This window comes from Mesoplodon mirus (genome assembly GCF_964341445.2).
Source record: "Mesoplodon mirus genome assembly, chromosome: 17".
NCBI lineage: Eukaryota > Metazoa > Chordata > Mammalia > Artiodactyla > Ziphiidae > Mesoplodon > Mesoplodon mirus.
The window spans coordinates 78,305,046-78,326,114 of NC_138993.1; the positions used below are offsets into that span (position 1 = coordinate 78,305,046).

General features: G+C 59.3%; 1 protein-coding gene across 1 annotated transcript in view; it reads right to left on the reverse strand.

Moving 5' to 3' along the window:
* Nucleotides 1–11,239: 11,239 nt before the first annotated feature.
* RASA3 (RAS p21 protein activator 3) overlaps nucleotides 11,240–21,069 on the reverse strand; it is an 86,458-nt gene continuing 76,628 nt past the window's right edge. Inside the window, exons 21-24 of the mRNA XM_082602662.1 lie at nucleotides 17,392–17,600; nucleotides 17,155–17,258; nucleotides 13,409–13,592; nucleotides 11,240–11,443 (exon numbers count right to left, since the gene is read on the reverse strand). Of these exons, the coding sequence (XP_082458788.1) occupies nucleotides 11,368–11,443; nucleotides 13,409–13,592; nucleotides 17,155–17,258; nucleotides 17,392–17,600 (573 nt within the window). The 3' untranslated portion in view covers nucleotides 11,240–11,367. The remainder of the gene's footprint in view (nucleotides 11,444–13,408; nucleotides 13,593–17,154; nucleotides 17,259–17,391; nucleotides 17,601–21,069) is intronic.

Consider the following 21,069-nt stretch of genomic DNA (forward strand, 5'->3'; position numbering starts at 1 on the left):
CCACTCCTCTTCTTTCGTGGCACATGTGATCACCTGTGGGATGTGGTGGCACTAGTTGAGGGGACAGGCGAGGGGGTCATGACAGGGGCCGAGGCCGGACCTGCTGATCCTGCCCAAGGGCAAGATGGGGTGTGGAGACTGCACTGAGTATCCTCCCACGAGACGGGGCACCGTCAAGTGGAAATTTCTAACTAGGGGACCCTGACCAAGGAACTGTGCCCTTGATGTGAGCTACCATGACCCCTGGACTGTAGGTCAGAAGGCCTGGGCCCTAAGTCCCAGCTCTGCCCCTAACTGATTCTTCTTAAGTCCTTGAAGCCTGTGGTGCCCCGTGGTAGCCTTGTGTGTGGAGGTGGTCAATAAACAGCTCTCTTCATCGTACAGCATGTTCTGAGGGCAGATTTAGATGGTGCAATCTGGAAAAAAGCAACCCCCAGGTAGGGGCTTACATTTGCCAGGAGAGAATTTCAAAAAACTTCCAAAGAGATGGCTGCTCACTGTAGCAGAGAAATGGAGAATATATGTGTTGGAAAGGCCCAATCAGGCCATGGGGTTAACCACTTCCTTTTACAGAAAATGGTGATGATGATGATGATGATGTGACAGTGGCGATGGTGACAATGGTGATGATGACGGTGATGGTGGTGTAGGTGGAGACAGTGGTGATGATGATGGTGAAGACGTGATGATGGTGATGATGATGGTAGTGATGTGATGTGATGATGATGGTGGTGATGGTGGTGATGATGGTGAAGATGTGATGATGGTGAAGACGTGATGATGGTGATGGTGGTGAAGAAGTGATGAAGGTGGTGATGATGGTGAAGAAGTGATGAAGGTGGTGATGATGGTGAAGACGTGATGATGGTGAAGATGATGGTGGTGAAGATGGTGAAGACGTGATGATGGTGAAGATGATGGTGGTGAAGATGGTGAAGACGTGATGATGGTGATGATGATGGTACTGATGTGATGTGATGATGATGGTGAAGATGTGATGATGGTGGTGATGATGGTGAAGATGTGATGATGGTGAAGATGTGATGATGTGATGATGATGGTGGTGATGGTGGTGATGATGGTGAAGACGTGATGATGTGATGATGATGGTGGTGATGATGGTGAAGACGTGATGATGATGGTGATGATGGTGGTGATGTGATGATGGTGATGATGGTGGTGATGTGATGATGGTGATGATGGTGGTGATGTGATGATGGTGGTGATGATGGTGATGATGATGGTAGTGATGTGATGTGATGATGGTGATGATGATGGTGATGGTGGTGATGATGGTGAAGATGTGATGATGTGATGATGATGGTACTGATGTGATGTGATGATGATGGTGAAGATGTGATGATGGTGGTGATGATGGTGAAGATGTGATGATGGTGAAGATGTGATGATGTGATGATGATGGTGGTGATGGTGGTGATGATGGTGAAGACGTGATGATGTGATGATGATGGTGGTGATGATGGTGAAGACGTGATGATGATGGTGATGATGGTGGTGATGTGATGATGGTGATGATGGTGGTGATGTGATGATGGTGGTGATGATGGTGATGATGATGGTAGTGATGTGATGTGATGATGGTGATGATGATGGTGATGGTGGTGATGATGGTGAAGATGTGATGATGTGATGATGATGGTGGTGATGGTGGTGATATGATGATGTGATGATGCTGGTGAAGAAGTGATGAAGGTGGTGATGATGGTGATGATGATGGTAGTGATGTGATGATGTGATGATGTGATGATGGTGGTGATGATGTGATGATGATGGTGGTGATGATGGTGAAGACGTGGTGAAGGTGGTGATGATAGTGATGATGACTGTGGTGGTGCAGCTGATGGCGATAGTGATGAAGGTTATGGAGATAGTGGTGCTGATGGCGATGATGATGATGATCGGGGTGGCGGTTTTGATGATGGTGATGAAGATAGTGATGATGGCGGTGGTGGTGTAGATGGTGAAGATGGTATCTAATGCTGGGCCTTTCTGGGTACCAGGCAGTGTTCTGAGGGTGTCACAAAACAATGCTGGGCTGTGGGTGCTACTAAGATCCCCATTTTGCAGATGAGAAAACTGAGGCATGGAGAGGTATGGTGACTTGTTTGAGCATTCCCTGGAGAGCTGTGGAGGCTGGGTCTCCCAGCTCCTCAGCTTGTGCCCTTTCACCACCCCAGCACAATCTCACAAGAGGCTCTCAGGGCCCCTGGGTACCTCGAGGGATGACCCAGGCCCTGGTATCTATGGAGGTGCAGGAATGTGTGCCGGTTGGCGTGAGGGAAAATGAGAAAGAAGCAAGGTGCTCTCTGGTCCCCTGGCCAGTCTCCAAACCCCGGGGCCCCATCTCTGCCTCAGCCTCCAGCACACCCATGCCCGGGGCAAGCTTCTGGGAATGCCGCATGGCTCCAAGCAAGGCGTTTCCCGGTGGGTGGTTTGGCTTTGTGAACTTTGGGGTTTTTTTACCTCCTCTGCTTGGTCTCCCAGATCAACCTCCACAAACACAGATGATTTCTGTGGATAGAAACCAAAGAGGCGTGGATGGTGGGCTTGGGTGAGCCAGGGAGGCACACAGATTCCTGAGGTGGTGCCCAGGGTCTGGGCGTTACACTGAGCCCACCAGACACTGGCCGTGTGTGGTGGGACCTGCTGACAGTGTGGTTGGTAAGGTGCCCTCTGGCAGAGGGAGAGGAGGGATGTGGCCTCCCAACCCTCCCTGCTCACCTCCCATCAGGTCCCTGAGAACTCAGAGGGTCTCCCCCAGCTTTGCCCCCTGAGAATCAGGGCCGGTGATGCCCAGAGCTGGGTGGACCCTCCAGGTCCACTGCAGGCCTGCTCACCTGGGCAGTGCCCGAGCTGCAGAGACACACAGTGAGCTGGGAAGGCCTGGGGGGCTCAGGTGCAGCGGCCCCCAGGTCTCTGACCAGGCACCTTGGCTTAGCCCAGTGGTAGCAGTTTAGTCAACACTGGGAGAAGTGTTTTGGGGAGTGGAGGGGATCCCAGGGGCCCTGGACGCAGGCCAAGCCCAGCTCCCCTCCCCCCCCCCACCGCATGCGGATCGGGAAGGGGAAGGAAAGCCTCTCTCGGACAGGGTCCTGTGAGCAGCGCTGCCCCTGGGCTGCGATGGGCCGGAGCTGGGGCTCCCTGACAAGGGCAAGCTGAGGGTCACCTCCTGTCGGGGTCCCCGCTTCCTCAGCAGCTGTGCTGTTTGGCAAGCCGGGGTTAAGGTGCCCCGGCGCCAGCCAGGAGCACAGACAGGGCACTGAGGCAGCTCAGGCGGGGCCTGGTCCAACCCACGCGTCCTTGGCAGGACTGTGCCTGACAGGCCTCCCCTTCTGACTCCGTTACTGAAGTGAAAAGCTCTTGCCTCTGTTTCCAGAAGGGCACCCAGCTGTACGGACTCTGGCTCTCCTTCCTGTAAGAAGACACCAAACAGATAAACTGAGGCAGGACTCCCACGCGCAGGGCCGGCAGCGCGTGCACATTAAAGGACCACTCCTGACCTTGGCCTCCAGGGCGCGCTTGTCTGCGCCCTCCCTGCCGCCCGGCTCCTCCTGGCCACTGGCCTCAGGCTCCGCCTCCTTCCAATGCCCCTGCACCTGCCCAGCGGCGTCCTGGTGCTGCTCCTCCGGGCTCGCCTGGCTGCAGCGGGTGCAAGCAGGGCTTTGGAGACGACACCTTCCTCCCTCCTGGGCACTGGCGCCCCTGGGTCAGCAGGGCGGGGCTGGTGGGCAGTGGGCGAGGCAGACCCAGGTAGAGGGGTGGGCAGAGCGGAGAAGGACGCGGCAGGGCTGCTGAGCTGACCTCCCTGAGGAGCCGTCACCCCGACCTGCCCCAACACAAGGGACGCCGGCAGCCCCGGCAGGCTCTCGGGTGAGATGCCTCCTGCCCGGGGATCCGAGGGGGAAGGTCTGCAGCGATAGGCGCCGGCCCCAAGATGCTGGGCTGGGGGGATGCCGGTGGGGGGCTGCTTGAGGCCCTGCGAGCCCCCTGGGTCACCGGCCCCCGACCCTCCTGTCTGAGCCTCGAGGTCTTCTCCGGACACCCTGGCCTCCCTCGAGCACCCCCCACCCACCAGGTCTTTAACCTGGCGCCCACTCCCACCCCGGCCTGCCGTGTCCTCCCCACATCTCTGCACAGCTGCCTCCGCTGGACCAAGGCCACTCACCAGCGGGCATCTTCCATGTCGCTTCTGACGTCCTTCCCCTGATCTTCAGGCTCTGAGGAGGAAGCAGCGGGTCTGTCGTCAGCCTGCGAGGATGCTGACGGGCCACCTGCGGGGTGTGGGCACTGCCGCCCCAGTTCTGACCGGCGTTCTCGCGCATCCCCGGCCCAGGAGGCTGCCCGCCCCGACTCTTCACATCAGCCCTCTGCAGGCCGGTGCAGGGCGTCGAAGGCCCCCTGCCCCCCACAGGGTCCCCGCAGGGCCTCTGCCCGCTCTGTGGCACGCGGCGGGAGGCCTTGGTGTTGCCTCTACTGTCACTGTGCCAGGCACAGGGACCCCTTGCGTCCTCCTGGTGGCAGCAGGTTGGAAGCAGCAGGAGCTGAGGGCCGGGGGGGTGGGGGGCCTCAGCCTGCGGCCAGTGGAGGGGGCGACCCAGCCCTGGAGGTGAGATCTGAGCCACACCATCCCCTCCAGGACGCTGCTCCTGGCTCCTCTGAGGGGCGTTGCTGGCGGTGGGAGTCCTCTGGCTGGGAAAGGTCTCTGTCCGGTGAGGAGAAAGGGGTACAGGATCCAGCCCCGGCCTCATGCATGGAGCGGTTGTCAGTAAACAATTACGGGGAAGCTGCATTTTGGTGACCGCAGCAAGACAGCGTGAGCCTCGTGAGCTGTGAGCTCTGAGCAAGACACTGGGGTTTCCTGGTGAAACGCAGGCTTCTGCTTCTCGGAGGTCGCAGACCTCAAGGGGGTTTCCTACCCGCTTTGGGACCTAAGAGAAAGCCCCCGAGGGAGGGGTCTCAAGGTCGCAGACGCTCCAGGTCCCGTTTCTGTGCAGTCACCTCTGAGCCCAAGATGCCTGAGATGACGGTCCCCGTAGCTGCTCCAGACTCCCCAGAGTGGCCTGGTTTCCACCCCCCAGCCTGACACACAGCCTGGACTCCTGGCCCCGATGGAAACACCGCCCCAGGGAGACTCCAAGCTTTAAATAATGTTTTTGACAGGAGACACAGCAGGATGCCTCTGCAAGCCGCTGTCCCGGAGGACTTCCTACAGAATTTGGTGGCCAGATCAGCTACTCGGGATCCTTTCAACTCACAGGCCTCGGGGCCGGGGATACCTGCCGGACAGAGGGGGTGAGGGCCTGGCTCCGGCAGGTGCCCTGCTTTCTGTTCCTGCTTTGTCGCTGGTCCTCGCTGTCTTGCATGCTGTCCCTCCCCTGGACCGTGTCCCCCGACCCCTGCCATCCTCCAGCGCCATCCTTCATGGGGACCTGGGCCCCCTGCCCAGTGTTAAGCGACCTTCCTTGGAGGCAGCTTTCCGTCACGCCCACCCTCCCTGGCACTCGGCACCGGCCCTGGGCTGGGTCGTCCGCGCACGTTCCTTGTCTCTGGTCTGAGTTCCCTGTGGGTGAGAACTAGGTGCTGTGCATCCTCCTCAATCCACAGTTCGCACACGGGCTCCGGGACGTCTGCTGACCTACGGCTGTGCTGCCATCCCCAGGCCGGCCCTGGCCACCTAGAAACAAAGCCCTGAAGGCCAAGGGTGGGGCGACCTTGGGTCTTCAGAGAGTATTTCAGAACTTCGCAGCTCTCAGCGGAAAAGGCACTGCATCGACCTCAGATGGAAGGGCCCGAATGATTCGGCTCAGTGGTTTTCTGGCAGGGATCTACGGTGGACTTCTTCCGGAAAATCTTCAGCAGCCCCTAGCCCGTGTGTGCACACGTGTGTGCTTGTGCATGTCTGTGAATGTGTGCAAGTGTGTCCGTTTTTATTTATTTATTTATTTATTTTGCGGTACGCGGGCCTCTCACTGTTGTGGCCTCTCCCGTTGTGGAGCACAGGCTCCGGACGCGCAGGCTCAGCGGCCATGGCTCACGGGCCCAGTCGCTCCGCGGCATGTGGGAGCTTCCCGGACCGGGGCACGAACCCGTGTCCCCTGCATCGGCAGGCGGACTCCCAACCACTGCGCCACCAGGGAAGCCCTGTGCTCGGACTTTTATCGGTCGGAGGTAGTGGAGATGCAGCGGCCCCTATGCTGTGGCCGCTGGCTCCCCCTTCCCCCCCTCCTCCAGAGATAACACAGCTTTGGATTTTTAAGCTGAGAGAAGAACAAATATGTTTATACAATGACCTCTTGAAATCGCTCCTAGGGCTTGAACAAGCAAACCGCATTTCCCGCTTACTGAGCTCTGTTTCCTAACAGAGTCATTTAGACTTACTTCCTACACGACAGTCTCAGCAAAGGGCACTTGCTGGTGTGAACTACAACTGCTGGGATCCTGCCGGCGACTGGCAGTCACCCCGTCTTTCCGCCAACTCGGGCCCACTGCCCTGGGGTAGCTGACCTTCCAGGGGCAGGTCCACGTAAGGACCAGGGCGTTTCGGGCACCCGTCCCCACTTCGGCCACGCCATGGCCCGCTCGCAGGGTTAGAAACATGCCGGAGTGGGACACGTGGCTGACACAGGGTATAAATGCTCACACTTTACAATGTAAAGGCCACACTAGTGACGAGCAGACGGGCGGCCCCCAGCCCGTGGGTTCACTGCTGCCCCTGGCCGTGAGGGCCCTGCTCTGGCAGCGGGACTGGGGCTCACCCCAGGGCCTCCTCATAAACCTGAGACACTTCCCATGCTGGCCCTCACGTGCCAACGGTCTTCCCAACGTCCCCAGAGCCTTCGCAGGCCACGGGGCCCAGGTCTCTGTCCTCACCCCCTCCTCCTGCCCTCGACAGAGCTTCCAGCTGCCCCCCTGCAGCCCCAGACTGGCCCTCCGGCTGGCCCCCAGGATGTCTCCACACAGTCCCAGGCTGGCTCTGCCCCTCAGACCCCAGTGCCCGACACGTCCCACCCTGGCCTTTAGGATCTTAGGCAGGGGCAGTGGGTCCAGGGCGGGGGTGGGTGTGTGGCCCTCGCTGGCCCAGGGAGAGCGGTCTGCCCCGTCCCGCCCGTGGCCCTACCTAGCTCCTTGCACAGCGTCTTGATGCAGCTTGGGGGGTCCCCCTTCTGGTGCAGGCAGCCCACACTCTGGCTCCTCTGGAGCTCAGCCATCCTGCTGGCCGCCTTGAGGTGTCCGGGGCTCACGGCCGAGGGAGGGGCCCCGGGGCCCAGCCGGTGCCTCCTGTGTGCGGCCACGGGAAAGAAGGAGGACCGGCTCTCACGCAGCCCTCAGACGGAGCGTATGGCTTCCACCCCTCCACGGGGAGCTGCCCTTGTGTGCCCGGGCCCCGTTGCTAGGTGGCCCCTGTGACATCACTGCAGAGGCGGAGCACTGGCCCTAGGTCAGAGGGGCCTCCTCCTAGGGCCGCCTGCCTCTCAGCAGAGACGGCAAAGGGCCAGGTGGCCGGGGGCCTTCATGCGGCTCTGCAGGCGCTTCTGGTGTCGGGTCTGCTGAGCCTTCAGGTGAATCTCTTGATTCCTAGCAGGGACGAAGGACTCGGAGGTCACGGCGGGGACTCCACTTGGCGGCCTGGGCCCTGGGTGGCGTCCTGCGTCCTCCCCCCTCCAGACGAGGGGAGATTCACGCAAACGCAGCTTCGGAGGGCAGCCGTCTGCGGACAGGTACCTCTGAACTGTGCCGAGGAAACCCTCCTCTGCGTTTTCAGTCGAGCTGTTTGCTGACACTGCCGTGACCAAAGGCTCGCTCGGGCGGCTTCCATAGTAGACATTTGCTTTCTGGGTCAGGAGCCCGGAGGTCTGAAGTCCAGGCGTGGACAGGGCTGGCCTCCTGAGGCTTCTCTCCTCAGGGTGTAGATGCCCGTCTCCTCCCTGTGTCCTCACGGGGTCGTTCTCTGTGCGTGTCTGTGTCCTGACCTCCTCTTCTTAAAAGGACACCAGTCAGACTGGATCAGGGCCACCCTAGTGACCTCATGTAACCTTAATCACCTCTTTAAAGGCCCATCTCCAAAGGCAGTCACTTTCTGAGGTCCTGGGGACCAGGACTTCACACATGAATTTTGGGGTGTCACAGTTCAGCCTATAACACAGCCTAACAGAAAGTTGCTGATAATCTATTCAACACAAGTTTTTCTTCTCATCTGGGACCACGGGGGACAAATCATAGCAGGTGTTTCCTGGGCACCCAGCCGACAGCACAAGGGTGTCATAAATGTGCAGAACGAAGTAAAAGTGACTGACTCCCTTTTTCCGTTCCCTAAACAAGCTCCCAGCATCTTAGCTCCCAGGAGGCCTCGGCTCCGCCAGCCAGGGGCCGGTTCAGGTGCCGCCGTGGATGCTGCTCAGAGGCTGTCTCGGGGGGGAGACAGATGAAGCCAGGACGGCAGGCAGCTGAACCAGCTCTCTCTTGAGGTAACAGGTGGTCTGGAGAAAGTCAGTGGGCACAGATTGGGGCGCAAAAGATTGGGATCCTAGGAGTGGGGCTTTGGGTTCTCATTCTCCCAGGTTTTCTCTTTTCAGTCCTCCCACATACCCCAACGTGGGCAGAGCTCGTTACCTGCCCCCACCAGCCCCAACTCTCTCCGCTGGGCCTGGGCCTGCGTGTGAATCTGAGTTGCCCAGGCCCCTGGGAGCTGCCCTGCGGCCCTGCCGTGGACGCTCGTGTTTGGGGCGTCTGAACCTCTTGGCCCCCACCCAGAGCAGACAGGAGGAGCTGGAGAGCAGCAGGACAGCACTTTCCTCCCCAAGTCCACGTGCACCTGGGAAGGAGGCTCATCACCACTGTCCTCGGTTCAGGGCTGCGGCACCCCTGAAGGCCTGACCCGGCTTCCCCAGAGCCAGATCCCACCACCCTCCCCCCACGACTCTCTCATACCAGGCGACCGACCAGCGCTAGACTTAAAAAGACAACTGAGTGGAAACCAAATGGAGAAAAGACAGGAGAAAGGAGATGAGAAGAGGCATTTTTCCCCGGGGGGGGGCGGGTCCCCCATATTGTGCATCCAGCTCCTCCCCTCCGCCTTTCGAAGGGGTGCAGCCATATCTGCTCAACAGCACTGAGCTCCCTCTGTCTCCCCTCAGGCCACCAGCCTCCTGTTCCCCCTCCCTCGGGACACTGATCTGTGACTGGCCCTCGAGCACACACCCCGCTGCTGAGTGCTCGGAGACATGAGGGACCCTGCCTTTCCCACCCTCCTTGAGCTTGACGCCATCTCTGTCCACCCTGAGGTCCCCATGGCCCTCACAGGGCCGCACTCCACACCTTTCCATCCCAGAAGCATTGTGGTTTCCAGCACAACCCAAACCCCCACAACTGGACCTCACCTGTCACCAGAGGGACCTCACCTGTCATCAAAGGGACCTCACCTGTCGGGGGACCACACCTGTTGTCAAGGGGATCTCATCAGGTGTCAAAGGGACCTCACCTGTCATCAGGGGGACCACACCTGTCATCAGGGGGATCACACCTGTCATCAGAGGGACCTCACCTGTCATTAGAGGGACCTCACCTATTGTCAGGGGAATCTTACCTGTTGTCAGGGGACCAAATCTGTTGTCAGGTGGATCCCACATGTCGTGAAAAGGACCTCACCTATCGTCAGGGTGATCACACCTGTCGCTAGGGGGACCTCACCTGTCACCATGGGTACCACATCTGTCGTCAGGGTGATCACACCTGTCGCTAGGGGGAACCACACCTGTTGCTAAGGGGACCTCGCCTGTCATCAGGGGGATCACACTTGTTGTAAGGGGGACCTGTCCTATCATCAGGGGGACACCCTCTATCATCAGAGGGACCACATTTGTTGTCAAGGCACCTCACCTGTCATCTGGGGGACCCCACCAGTCATCAGGGGGACCTCACCTGTTATCACAGGTATGTCGTCCAGCTCCCTCTTGCCCCACTCCACCACACCCCCCCATCTCCACGTGTGCAGTATCAGTGGATGCTCATGTGAAACCAAGCCAGTCTCAGAAAGAATAAAAGGTCTGTTTTAATTGGCCAGTAAAATACATCACAAATCATTAGTATCTTATAAACAGAAACATTAAATTACAAATCCATATTAAAAACTGCAGTTTGGAGCAGCCTAATAGCTGCGTATATGGAGCTTTTTTTTTTTGCAACATTTTCCTCCACCATTTTTGTGACAACAGGCAATGTTACTATCTGCCATCTAGATCTCGAGTCTGAACAGACGGGCACGTGGCACCTGGTCCTATGGGTCTAAAAGGGCCTTTCCAAAGCCAGGCTGCAGCCGAGGCTTTCGGGGGAGTCAGCAGAAGCTTGTCAGGACCCCCAACCCCCAAAGCACAGCAGCCCTGGCAGCCCCCAGGGCCTCAGAGACAGCGAGCACTGCCCCTGGCCCGGTGTCCACTCCCGAGCCTCCCAGTGCGGGCCCAGGTTTCTCCCTGCCTCCCTCCCTGTTTTCTCTCGGGGACCTTTACTTGGCTGCCATGAGACACAACCACTCCCTTTTCTGTCCTATGGAGGCACATACAGGCCTGGATGTTCTGAGTTACTTTATATCAAAGAGCTAGTTAAAAACAGTCCTTTAAAAACATTAAGAAAAACAGCTTGAAAATAATGCACATTTCTATTTTTACAACCTTCCCCAAACTCCCACCAGGGTGGCAAACGTGGATTCTACTTTTAGCCCCACTGACAGCAAACAACACAACTTTGCTTGATGTGGCGGCTGCGTGGATGCGTATCAGCAGCAGGCAGGGGGGCTCCCACCTCGGGAATGAAGGCTGGGACCCCTAGGAAATCTCTCTGCAAAAGGACCCCATGTCCCCAGAGAGCGAGGGCATCCTCAAACTGGGATCTCCGTGCGGTTCCGACCCTCTGGCCAGGACCGATACAAACGTCAAAAGCTGAAACCAGGAGGCCTTGTGCTGGTGGCCGCCCACGGCTGGCTCATAGGAAAAGAATAACGCTCACAACATCCCCGCTGAGTTGAAGCAGAACGTTAGTGCCGGAAGGCTCCACGGTGCGGGCGCCACAGACCAGTGGAGACAAACGTGCACGCAGCACAGGGCACACGCTCTGCAGGCCGCGGTGTCGCTGGCACCCTGTTCCCGAAATGCCAGCTCAGGTTGCCTGCTACTGGCGTGATCAAGTGCACAGCCACCCAGAAATGGCCCGGGAGCCTCAGAAGTTCACAAGCTCGACCCCTGTCGGCTTGCAAGCTGAGGAGCTGCCCTCTGGTCTGGTGTTCTCTCCTTCCTGGACATGGGCTCACCCGGCGCAGTGCAGGGCACCATCCTGGGACAGGGGGTCCCGCGGGCTTCACATGGAATGGGCGGGGGTCTCAGACTGCTGCCTGATGTAGCTTTGGAAGCTCTTGTCTCCGATGGGGTGCTCCCTGCGGGGGTGTAGGGAGAGCAACGTGAGCGTGCGCTGCCCTGTGGCTGGTGCGCCTCTGAACTGCCATTGCCTGTTTTTTTATTTTTATTGGGGTAGAACTGCTTTACAATGGTGTATTAGTTGCTGCTGTACAACAAAGTGAATCAGCTGTATGTATACATATATCCCCATAGCCCATCCCTCTTGTGTCTCCCTCCCTCCCACCGTCCCTATCCCACCCCTCTAGGTGGTCACAAAGCACCGAGCTGATCTCCCTGTGCTATGCGGCTGCTTCCCACTAGCTATCGATGTTACATTTGGGAGTGTGTATATGTCCATGCCACTCTCTCACTTCGTCCCAGCTTACCCTTTCCCCTCCCCGTGTCCTCAAGTCCATTCTCCACGTCTGCGTCTTTATTCCTCTCCTGCCCCTAGGTTCTTTAGAACCGTTTTTTGGTTTTTTTTTTTTAGATTCCATGTATATGTGTTAGCATACAGTATTGTTTTTCTCTTTCTGACTTACTTCACTCTGTATGAAAGACTCTAGGTCCATCCACCTCACTACAAATAACTCAGTTTTGTTTCTTTTTATGGCTGAGTAATATTCCAATGTATATATGTGCCACATCTTCTTTACCCATTCATCTGTCGATGGACACTTAGGTTTCTTCCATGTCCTGGCTATCGTAAATAGAGCTGCAATGAACACTGCGGTACATGACTCTTTTTGAATTATGGTTTTCTCAGGGTATATGCCCAGTAGTGGGATTGCTGGGTCATATGGTAGCTCTATTTTTAGTTTTTTAAGGCACCTCCATACTGTTCTCCATAGTGGCTGTATCAATTTACATTCCCACCAACAGTGCAGGAGGGTTCCCTTTTCTCCACACCCTCTCCAGCATGTATTGTTTGTAGATTTTTTGATGATGGCCATTCTGGCCAGTGTGAGGTGATATCTCACTGTAGTTTTGATTTACGTTTCTTTAATGATTAGTGATGCTGAGCATCCTTTCATGTGTATGTTGTTGTCATCACCTTTTCCTACCTTTGCTTGTGATGCGTGTTCATCGTAATAAATATGAGAAGTATGGACCAGCAAAGGAAGAAGTTAGCCCAAAACTGCCTGCGGAAGCACAGCCCATGACCCCGGTCTCAACATGCAGGGCACATGTGTTCATGCGTGGGGAGACCATGGCCTCCTGCAGTGAGCACGTGGCGCTGTGCCCTGTTAGCTGACAGATGCTGGCGCAGCCGTGAGTCACGGGCTCTGCCGTGTTTAAGAAAAGGCATTTTTAGACGGTCGACGTGGGATCTGACAGAGGGTGTTAAGGGGTCTAGAATGTGATGTGAACGTCTGTGGAGCCGGCAGCAGGCATGGTCAGCGTCCCCAGAGGTGCTGGGCACCCTCGCAGCCTGGCCAGAGTCAGGGTCTCTCCCAGAGCCCCCCTTCCCTTCCCAGACCCAAGCCACGTCTTCCCTGGAAGGAAGCAGCCAGCAGGGAGGGGGCTGGGCCCACGCAGGGCTCCTGCCTCAGGTGTTGGGGCGGGCTCTGCCACGGGTCCATGGGCTCCAAGTGCTCATAGGCTCTCGTCACCCACACGCTTCGAGCAGGAGGAGGGCGCCGCCTGGTTGCCTGCCCAGAGCTGGAGCTGCAGCCCCTGGCACAGAGCGCGGGTGGCCCGGCTGCGCCTGCCCCTCTGCGGCCGACCCCTCCCTCCCAGGATGCGGTGGCGGGGGGGTGCCGGGGTCCAGAGCCAGCCCGGAGAGGCAAAAGGTGCTTCCCAGGGGCAGGGCCGCTGGCCCACGATGGAAGCTTAATTTCAGAAGCACATGGGTCGCGAGGCGGGGGCAGGAGGCGCCTCCGGGGACCCGGTGCAGAGGGCGCTGGGGGTGAAGCCAGACAGGGGGCCCGCCGCGCCCCACAGGCAGGCGGCCCGAGGCGGCCCCTCCCCGGCTCCCCATGCCTCCAAGACCCCGGACTCACTGGCTCCCGTACTTGGTCCTCTTGAACTTGTCCCTTCTGTGCTGGGCGTGCTCCAGCTCCAGGGCCCCGACCCCGGCGATGACCTGCTTCAGCGTCTTGTAGGTCTCCTGGGGGTCGTCGATGACGAACGTGGAGTACTCCTCCCGCTCTGGGCCATCGTACACAGACCTGCTCCCACAGGCCTCTGCAGCGTCGGGGGCAGGGGCCGAGGTCAGTTTGGGGCGAGCGGACAGGCTGCCCTCCGAGCACACGGGGAAGGGCCGACCGCTCACGCAAACGCACACGAAACAGGAGCCGCTAAGAGTGGGGCCAACCCTGAACCCCGGAGAAGCCTGCAGCGCCGGAACCGCAGCCCCGAGGGTTCAAGGCTGAGCACCAGGGCCCAACCCCTCTCCAGGGTGACCGGGCTCTGTGCAGCCTGGCCCAGGATCCCAGACGGCTGCTCCTGGAGCCTGAGCCAGGCTGGTTCAAGGACCGGTGGGGTCACCCAGGGTCAGTCTGGGGAGATGCGTTCGAGAAGCCCCACCCTAGAAAGGTGTGCCGGGCTCTACCCCACATTTACGAGGACACGCCACGGCAGGGACCTGCAGGGCGCAGGGTGGACAAGAAGCCATCCTCTCAGCCGTCACCTGTCGGCCAGTCTGTGCTAGCAGCTTCTGAGGGCCTCCATCGCCCCACCTGCTCAACAGATACCTTTCTCATCCGACCACCTCACTCCTGCTGAAGACCACGCTGTGGCCTTCGGGCCCCTCACCTGCCTACAAACACCCGAGCTGAGTCCTGCACTCCAGGGCCACAGAGAGACCAGGTGCCCGGCCCAGGTGAGCTGGCATCGGCCCCTTCAGCACGGCCTGTGACGTGTGCTGAGTCACCGTCACAGAAAGCTTTACTGCCTTCACTTCCAACTCAAGGGAAACCTCGTAATTCTTACTGAAAAATCACAAGTCTGTGCAAAGGGAACCTGGGAAGATTCAAAATTTCAAGGAAATGGGAACATGACGTGAGAAAGATAAGGGCTCCACACGCGAGGGATAAAGGCACAGAGACCGGGGCGGGAGCACCCAGGGCGAGGGTGAGCCACACTGGTGACGCCCCTGGAGCCCGGCTGCCTGCATGTCCTCCCCAAATCCCCTCTGGCTGTAACTGCTTGGCCTTGAGCGAGTCCTTCAAGCTCCCGAGCCTCAGTGAACCCTTCTGGGAAACAGGGCAGCTGAGGAGCAGGACGGGAATCACCAAAGGACCGCGATCTCATGCGGGGGGACGGGCAGTGGCGGGGTCGGGACACAGGCAGGGACGCCCGGCTGCCTCAGCTCAGGGGCTGCGTGAACCGCTTCACAGGGGTTGTTCCACGCGGCCCCTGGGCCAGCCTGGCGGGTGGGGCCCGTCGCTGCCGTTTCTCAGAGGAGGGGGCCGTGTGCCCAGTTGGTCTTGCAGCGGATGCCCTGAGGCCTGTGCGTCGTGGGGAATCCCATGCTAGGGCGCCAAGGAGTGTGGCCGCGGGGGCGGGAGCCGGGACAGGCCCGGGAGGAGGTCCCAGGACCAGGCTGGGGAGCAGGTTTTAATTTTGGGCCCAACGTCAGACACAAGGTTCGTGCCTGGACCCAAAACAGACCCGGAGCATCCACGGGGCCGGGCGGCAAGCTCACCCTCTGCTCCTCGTTAACGGGGTTCCCCAAACCAAGCCTGGGCAACGCTGGAGCGCGTGCTGGTGCCAGCTGGCGGCAGGTACACGTTTCTAAAACAGCCCTGGGAACGAGGAAGAGCACAGGGCAGACGCGGGACAGTCCAAAGGCGGACTTGCTGACCGACAAGCCGCGTCCCAAGGACTGGAGGACAGCGAGCGTGGCCCCTGCCGGCGACACTGGGGGGCAGATATCAAAGTCGGGAGGACACCCAATGGCCGGGTGACACAGGACACAGAGGCCCTGACAGTGAGCCCAATGTCCGTGCCGTGACATGGGAAGGGCAAGACTAAAAGTGCGTCTTGGTCCCTGCTAAGGGCAGACGGTGGCCCTTAGCTGATGAGCTGCACCGAGGTGCTGGCTGAGCCGCAGGGGGAGGGTGAAAAGGCTTCATGCTGATTTTTTAACGGTCACGCGTGCAGCACGGCTCCGTGTCTGTGAAAGTCACCCCGAGACCTTCCCAGGCCCCCTGATCATGCCTGTGGGAAGGTGTGGGCGCAGGCTGCCTTCCAGGGCACAGACGGGGTGGCCGGCCGCCATCACCAGGACCTTGGCCACGTGATCTCGGTCCAGCAGCCCAGGCCCCACGGCAGCCCTTCAGCACACGATCCCGCCCAGCCCTGCACTGGCCCTGCGCCACCTGAAGCACTGGGCACTAAACTTCAGGGGGACACTGAGTGGGTGTCCCTGCCGTGAGGCAGGTGGGGGGACAGACTCAGAGGCGACCGGAACACAGCCGTCTCCAAGCACGGAAAGGCTGCTGTGCCCGGAGGAGAGGCTTGGTATGTCGTCAGCCCACGGGCTGAGTGCTCAGGGCAGTTTGGCCGACATAAACGAGGGTCTCAAGGAGATGAGAGCCCCTGACAGCACAGTATCCGCCTCAAGAAAGCCCTGAGGTTCCAGGCAGAGGCCTGAAGACTGTGGAAAGTGACTCAGTGCTTTGGTGCCTCCATGAACTGAGTGGTAAGGTCTCCAATCCTGCTGACCTTCCGTGAACCCTTGTCAAGATCACTGCTATCCTGGGAGGGAGGCTGGGTGTTCAAGACCCCTTTCCATTTGACTGTCCATCCACCCACCCATCCACCCATCCATCCACACATCCAGCAAACAGGTACTGAGTCCCTCCTGTGTGCCAGGCACCGGGATGAATGACACCAGCCTCTCCTCTCAAGGTCATGTGTGTCGCTGGTGAACAGATCTGAGAGGGTATCATCGTAATGACAGAGATCAGCACAGGCTGTCCGCGCGGGGGCAGGATAAGCTCAGGAGGGGCCCCCACAGGACACACGGTGTTAGCCAGACGAGGGGCGCATCAGGGGCAAAGGCACAGGGGTCTGCCGCGTGGTGCTGGGGCAGAGAGGGAGGTGGGGGGTCTGGAGAACATGGGCGGGCAGCTGCATGCTCACCAAGGCATGGCTAAAGTGCCCTCCAGGCTGTGGCCCACAACTGACCAGGAGACGAAAAGGAAAAGAGTCCAACAGGCTTGTTTCCAGGCACCTTCTGAGGGGGCTACAGGGCCCAGCACAGAATCTCTAACAGCAGCTCTGAGAGGCGCCAGCCCCAGTGCAGGGTCAAGCAGCTCACCGCCCCCCAGCTCGTCTTGCATCTGCCTCTCCTGCTACAGCCCAAGCGGCCCCCTGGTCTCCTGACTTGCCCCACCTACACTGCTTCATTCTGCAGGGCATGGAGAGCAACGAAATGCAGGAAAACAAAGTTGCACAGATACGCCTGGAGCTGCTGGGCAGGCACAGACACGCGCACTCACACACGGGTCCACACACACACACGTGCACACGTCCCTCCGGAAAACACAGAAGAATGAAACTCCTTGTTTGGAGGCGTGGGAGGTTATTAAGACATAGGATCTTCTCAAGAATCTGGCAGCTCAGAGGTTGCAAGCTAACTGCCATCTTAAAATGACCCATGGAACCTGTTATCAAAGTAGCTGCCCCCCAGATAGCCACTCAACCCGCAGAAACGTTTTCCCCATCAGCGCTATAAATGACGACACCGCGCGCAGCCCTTGGCGGCCCCCAGGGCTCACCCCCGTCCGCCCCGCCTCACCTTGCATCTTCTCGAGTTTGCTCATGTACGAGCTGAAGAGAGAGTAGATGCGCTCAGTCTCTCGGTCCCCGTCGATGTCCAGCTGGATGTTTGCTGGGAGGCCGCTGCCCAGACACCGCGAGAGGCGGAGGGGGGGAGGGGTCAGTTGTGGCGCTGGTTATCTAAAGGTCACTAAAGACGGGGGACCCAGCCCCGCACTTATCCCCGCCCGGGGCTGGGGTGCCAGTCACAGCCTACCTGGTGCAGGGGGAGCAGCCGGCGGCCGTGTCTGAGGAGGCCCTGCAGCACAGCCAGTGGCCGTTCAGGTAGGCGGACGGGTGGTAGACAGCCAGGCGCTTCTGGTTGCACTGGCTCACCTTGGTGAGGATGTCGATCCAGGCCTTGGCCTCCACGCAGTTGTTGGCCTGGATGTACAGTGCCCGCTCGGGCTGGATGACCTGGAACATCTGAGGGGCAAGAGCGGGCTCAGGGGGCCCCGTGGCAGGGCCTCCTGCCTGAACTGCGAGGGCCACTCTTGTCCACGCCAACCAGCCTGGGGCCGAGTGGGAGCAAAGGGGGGACACAGGAGGCTGCGTGGCTCGGCTGGGCCAGCCCTGGTCACCCGGGCCAGGGCACTGCCTTTTGGGGGTCTTGGGGTCCCCCTGGAAAAGCAAAGGCACTGTACCACCTGCCTCCCCCAGGACACCTGAAGTGGGACGTGGCTGTCACACAGACGCGTTGGCTCCTCTGGGCCTCCTCCTTCTTTGGGCGGGATGGGCTTTGTACAAGACGCCATAGCATACCCTGCCCACTCTCCCGTCCACATCCCCAGACTTGCCTCGGGGCCTTTGCATGTGCTGTTGTCCATCTGAAATGTACCCCCCCCAGCCTGACCACTCCAGGGACCCCTCCTCCTCCTTCCAGGCAGATGTTACTTCCCCCGTGAGGCTTCTCGGAGCCTCCACTGCCTTTCCTGTTTATTATTCACTCAACAAACATTCCTCAGTACCAGGCACTGTCCTAGGTTCTGGGGACACAGTGGCCCAGACATAGTTTCTGCTCTCGTGAGCTCCCAGCCAGCAAGAAAGACAAGAGTGAACACAAAGCACAGGGGCTGTGTGAGGGAGGAGGCCAAAGGGAGGGTCAGGAGAGAGCCCTCGAGATAAACGATCCTCCAGTTGCGATCAGACGGGCGACCCAGAGTTAATTAAGCTCAGTGGGGAAAGCAGGGAGGTAAAGCAGGCAGCAGGGGACAGTAGGTGCAAAGGCCCTGGGGGTCAGGTGCTCCCAGCAGACGCAGGCCCGCAGCCCTGAGCCCTGGGAGGCTGTCAGGCTGGACTTGTCAGAGGGCATGTGGGAGGCCAGGAGTCGGGACGTCCAAGTCCACGGTGGCCTTTTGCAAGGTGGGGCGGTGTGCCCGGGAGGAGGAACAGGATTCGAAGGATTCTGGGAGGGGTCTGGGTCCAAGTTCCTGAGTGAATAGCCAAGGCTCCCCCCAGCCCCACCCTACCCACACATGCACCGTCACAAAGGCCTCAGACTGCACGATTTGTACGTGGCTGTGATCCCCGACGAGGGGAGGCCCTGGAGGGAGCACTCTGCTCTGATCGTCCTCACAGGCTGGCCCCTCCCCCAGGGCCTGGCACAGCACAGGCCTTCGAAGACGTCTCACAAATGCAAGAGGACGTTGGCCTGGCAGTTAGTGCGTGGAAGCCGCCTCTGGGGAAGGCAGCGCGAAAACACAGGCCGATGAGAAAAGGATCCTGAAATGAGGGAAGCGCTGTAACCCTGACGGGACGGAGCAGCTCACGGCGGCTTCTAGGGTATTTTCCACACTCTGTCCCTCTGTGGTCGTCGGGAACGCCACCGGCTGAGAGCACAGCGTCCCCAGCCCCATCCGGGGAAGGGGTGGGAGGTGCCGTGCAGACACATGCGGCAGGACGCGGCCCACCAAGGGGGCAGGACGAGGGTGCTAACCTCCCTCAGGTCCGGAAACCCACCCACACCTGCCACAGGGCCATCTGCCGGCCCAAAACGTGGCCTCAAATTGTCCTGGGGCGGGACCAGGAGCCAAGGTCGGGAGCCAGCGCAGGTTGGGAGCCAGCGCGGGGCGAGCGCAGCTGCTGTCTCCAACCATCCGTCCAGCGAGCGTCCTAACCCTCTGAGGCCGTGGGGCCGGCCTCAGACCCATGGCTCCGCCCACGGACCCTGGGTGTGGAGCGCATGCCGCCAGTCACCCTTGGCCCCAGTCACAGGTTGTGTCTCTTTAAAGCTGGAAGACTCGGGAATAATCTGGAGGATTTGAAGTTTTAACTCTTAGTTATTATGTACAGCCCCACCTTCCTTCAGAAAAGACTGCACGCGACTTATACAAAATACATCTAACGAAACTGAAAAATATAAAAAATATTTGGAAAATTAGGAACAGAGAAAGAGAAATGGGAACAGACTTGGGAGAAACAAGACCTAAGCGCGCAGATTTTCTAATGAAAACAGACAACCCAGAAAAGCCCTCAGATCGGCTCCGGGCTGGCGGCCTGGGGAGGTGGGACGCAAGGCCATCGCCCCCCAGTGGCCACGCGAGGCTGCAGGGGACTTCCCCACGAGACCACCCCTTGGAGAGCAGAGTCGTCCTGCCACCCGGTGGGAACCCCATGCTCCCCCTCGCAAGGGACAGGAGGGGACACGGCGGTGATGGCGGGGGGTGGGCAGCAGTGTTCGGAGGTGCTCGGCGACGAGAACTCAGGCACCGTCCCCCCAGCCCCCCTCCACCATGGTGCCCACAGTGTCGGGAAGTGAACGCAAAGCAGGGGTTCCCCAAGCTGTCTGCAAGCATCTGGACGGTCAGCAGTGGTGGACCTGATGGGAGGGTCCCCCAGAGCCTCCGCCCAAAGTCTGACTTTGAAATGACCAAGCCGATTGGCAGCTGCTCATTCCTGCCGGTCAGGCCACGCGTGGGCTCCTGCAGACGCGGACACCTCCGTGGGGCCCGACTGCGTGGACGGCGTGTGCCTGGAGGGGGGAGCTACAAGGGCAGCAAAAACCGTGCCATTCCCACGGCCAGATCCGGGCCACGTGAGCACCCACGTGGTCTCACCAATGAGGGGCTCCTCCCTGAATGAAACGGGGCCCTGCAGGGCCTCACAGCCCAAAAAACACCAGGGAGAGAGAAAGGCTCTCGGCAGGAGGAAGCGAAAAGATGCAGCGAAGGGACAAGAGAGGCAAAAAGCGTGTGGCCGAGAAAGACGGGGCAGAGCTGATGCATCCAGTGGGGCCACATGTCCCCGACCGACCCCCGGCCATGGGCCCCCGGCCGACCCCGGGCCACATGTCCCTGACTCACCCTGGGTCACATGTCCCCGACAGACCCCAGGCCACATGTCCCTGACTCACCCTGGGCCACATGTCCCTGACAGACCCCGGGCCACGGGTCCCTGACACAAGTCACCAGCGCTTGTGCCACATCCGAGGGAGTCCCTACAAAATGCATCACGTGAAGCTGCCACACTGACCCCCTGACACACCCAAACCAAGGGCCGTCTCCAAACACTGGCCTTTCTGCTTCAAAAATGCCGAGGCCACAAAACACAGAGAAAGGCGGAGGAATGTCCCAGATTAAGGAGACAGCAGAGAACCAAGTACCAGGTGTTGGCCTGGGACAAACAACGGCTTAGAGAATGTCCCTGGACAGCTGGATGGTGGCTCAGTAGTAACGCTGCGTGCGGGTTGGGTGTCCTGATTCTGGCAGCTGCACAGAGTTATATAAAGGATGTCCTTGTTTTTAAGAAATACACTGAAGATACACATGGTTCAGAAGACATATGCACATCTACACGGAGAGAGGTGGGAGGAGGCCGGGGACTCAACTCAGCAAACAGGACAAGTGCAAACGACCAACCGCTCGCGGTGAGGGGCTGCAGCCCTTGCTCCGTATTT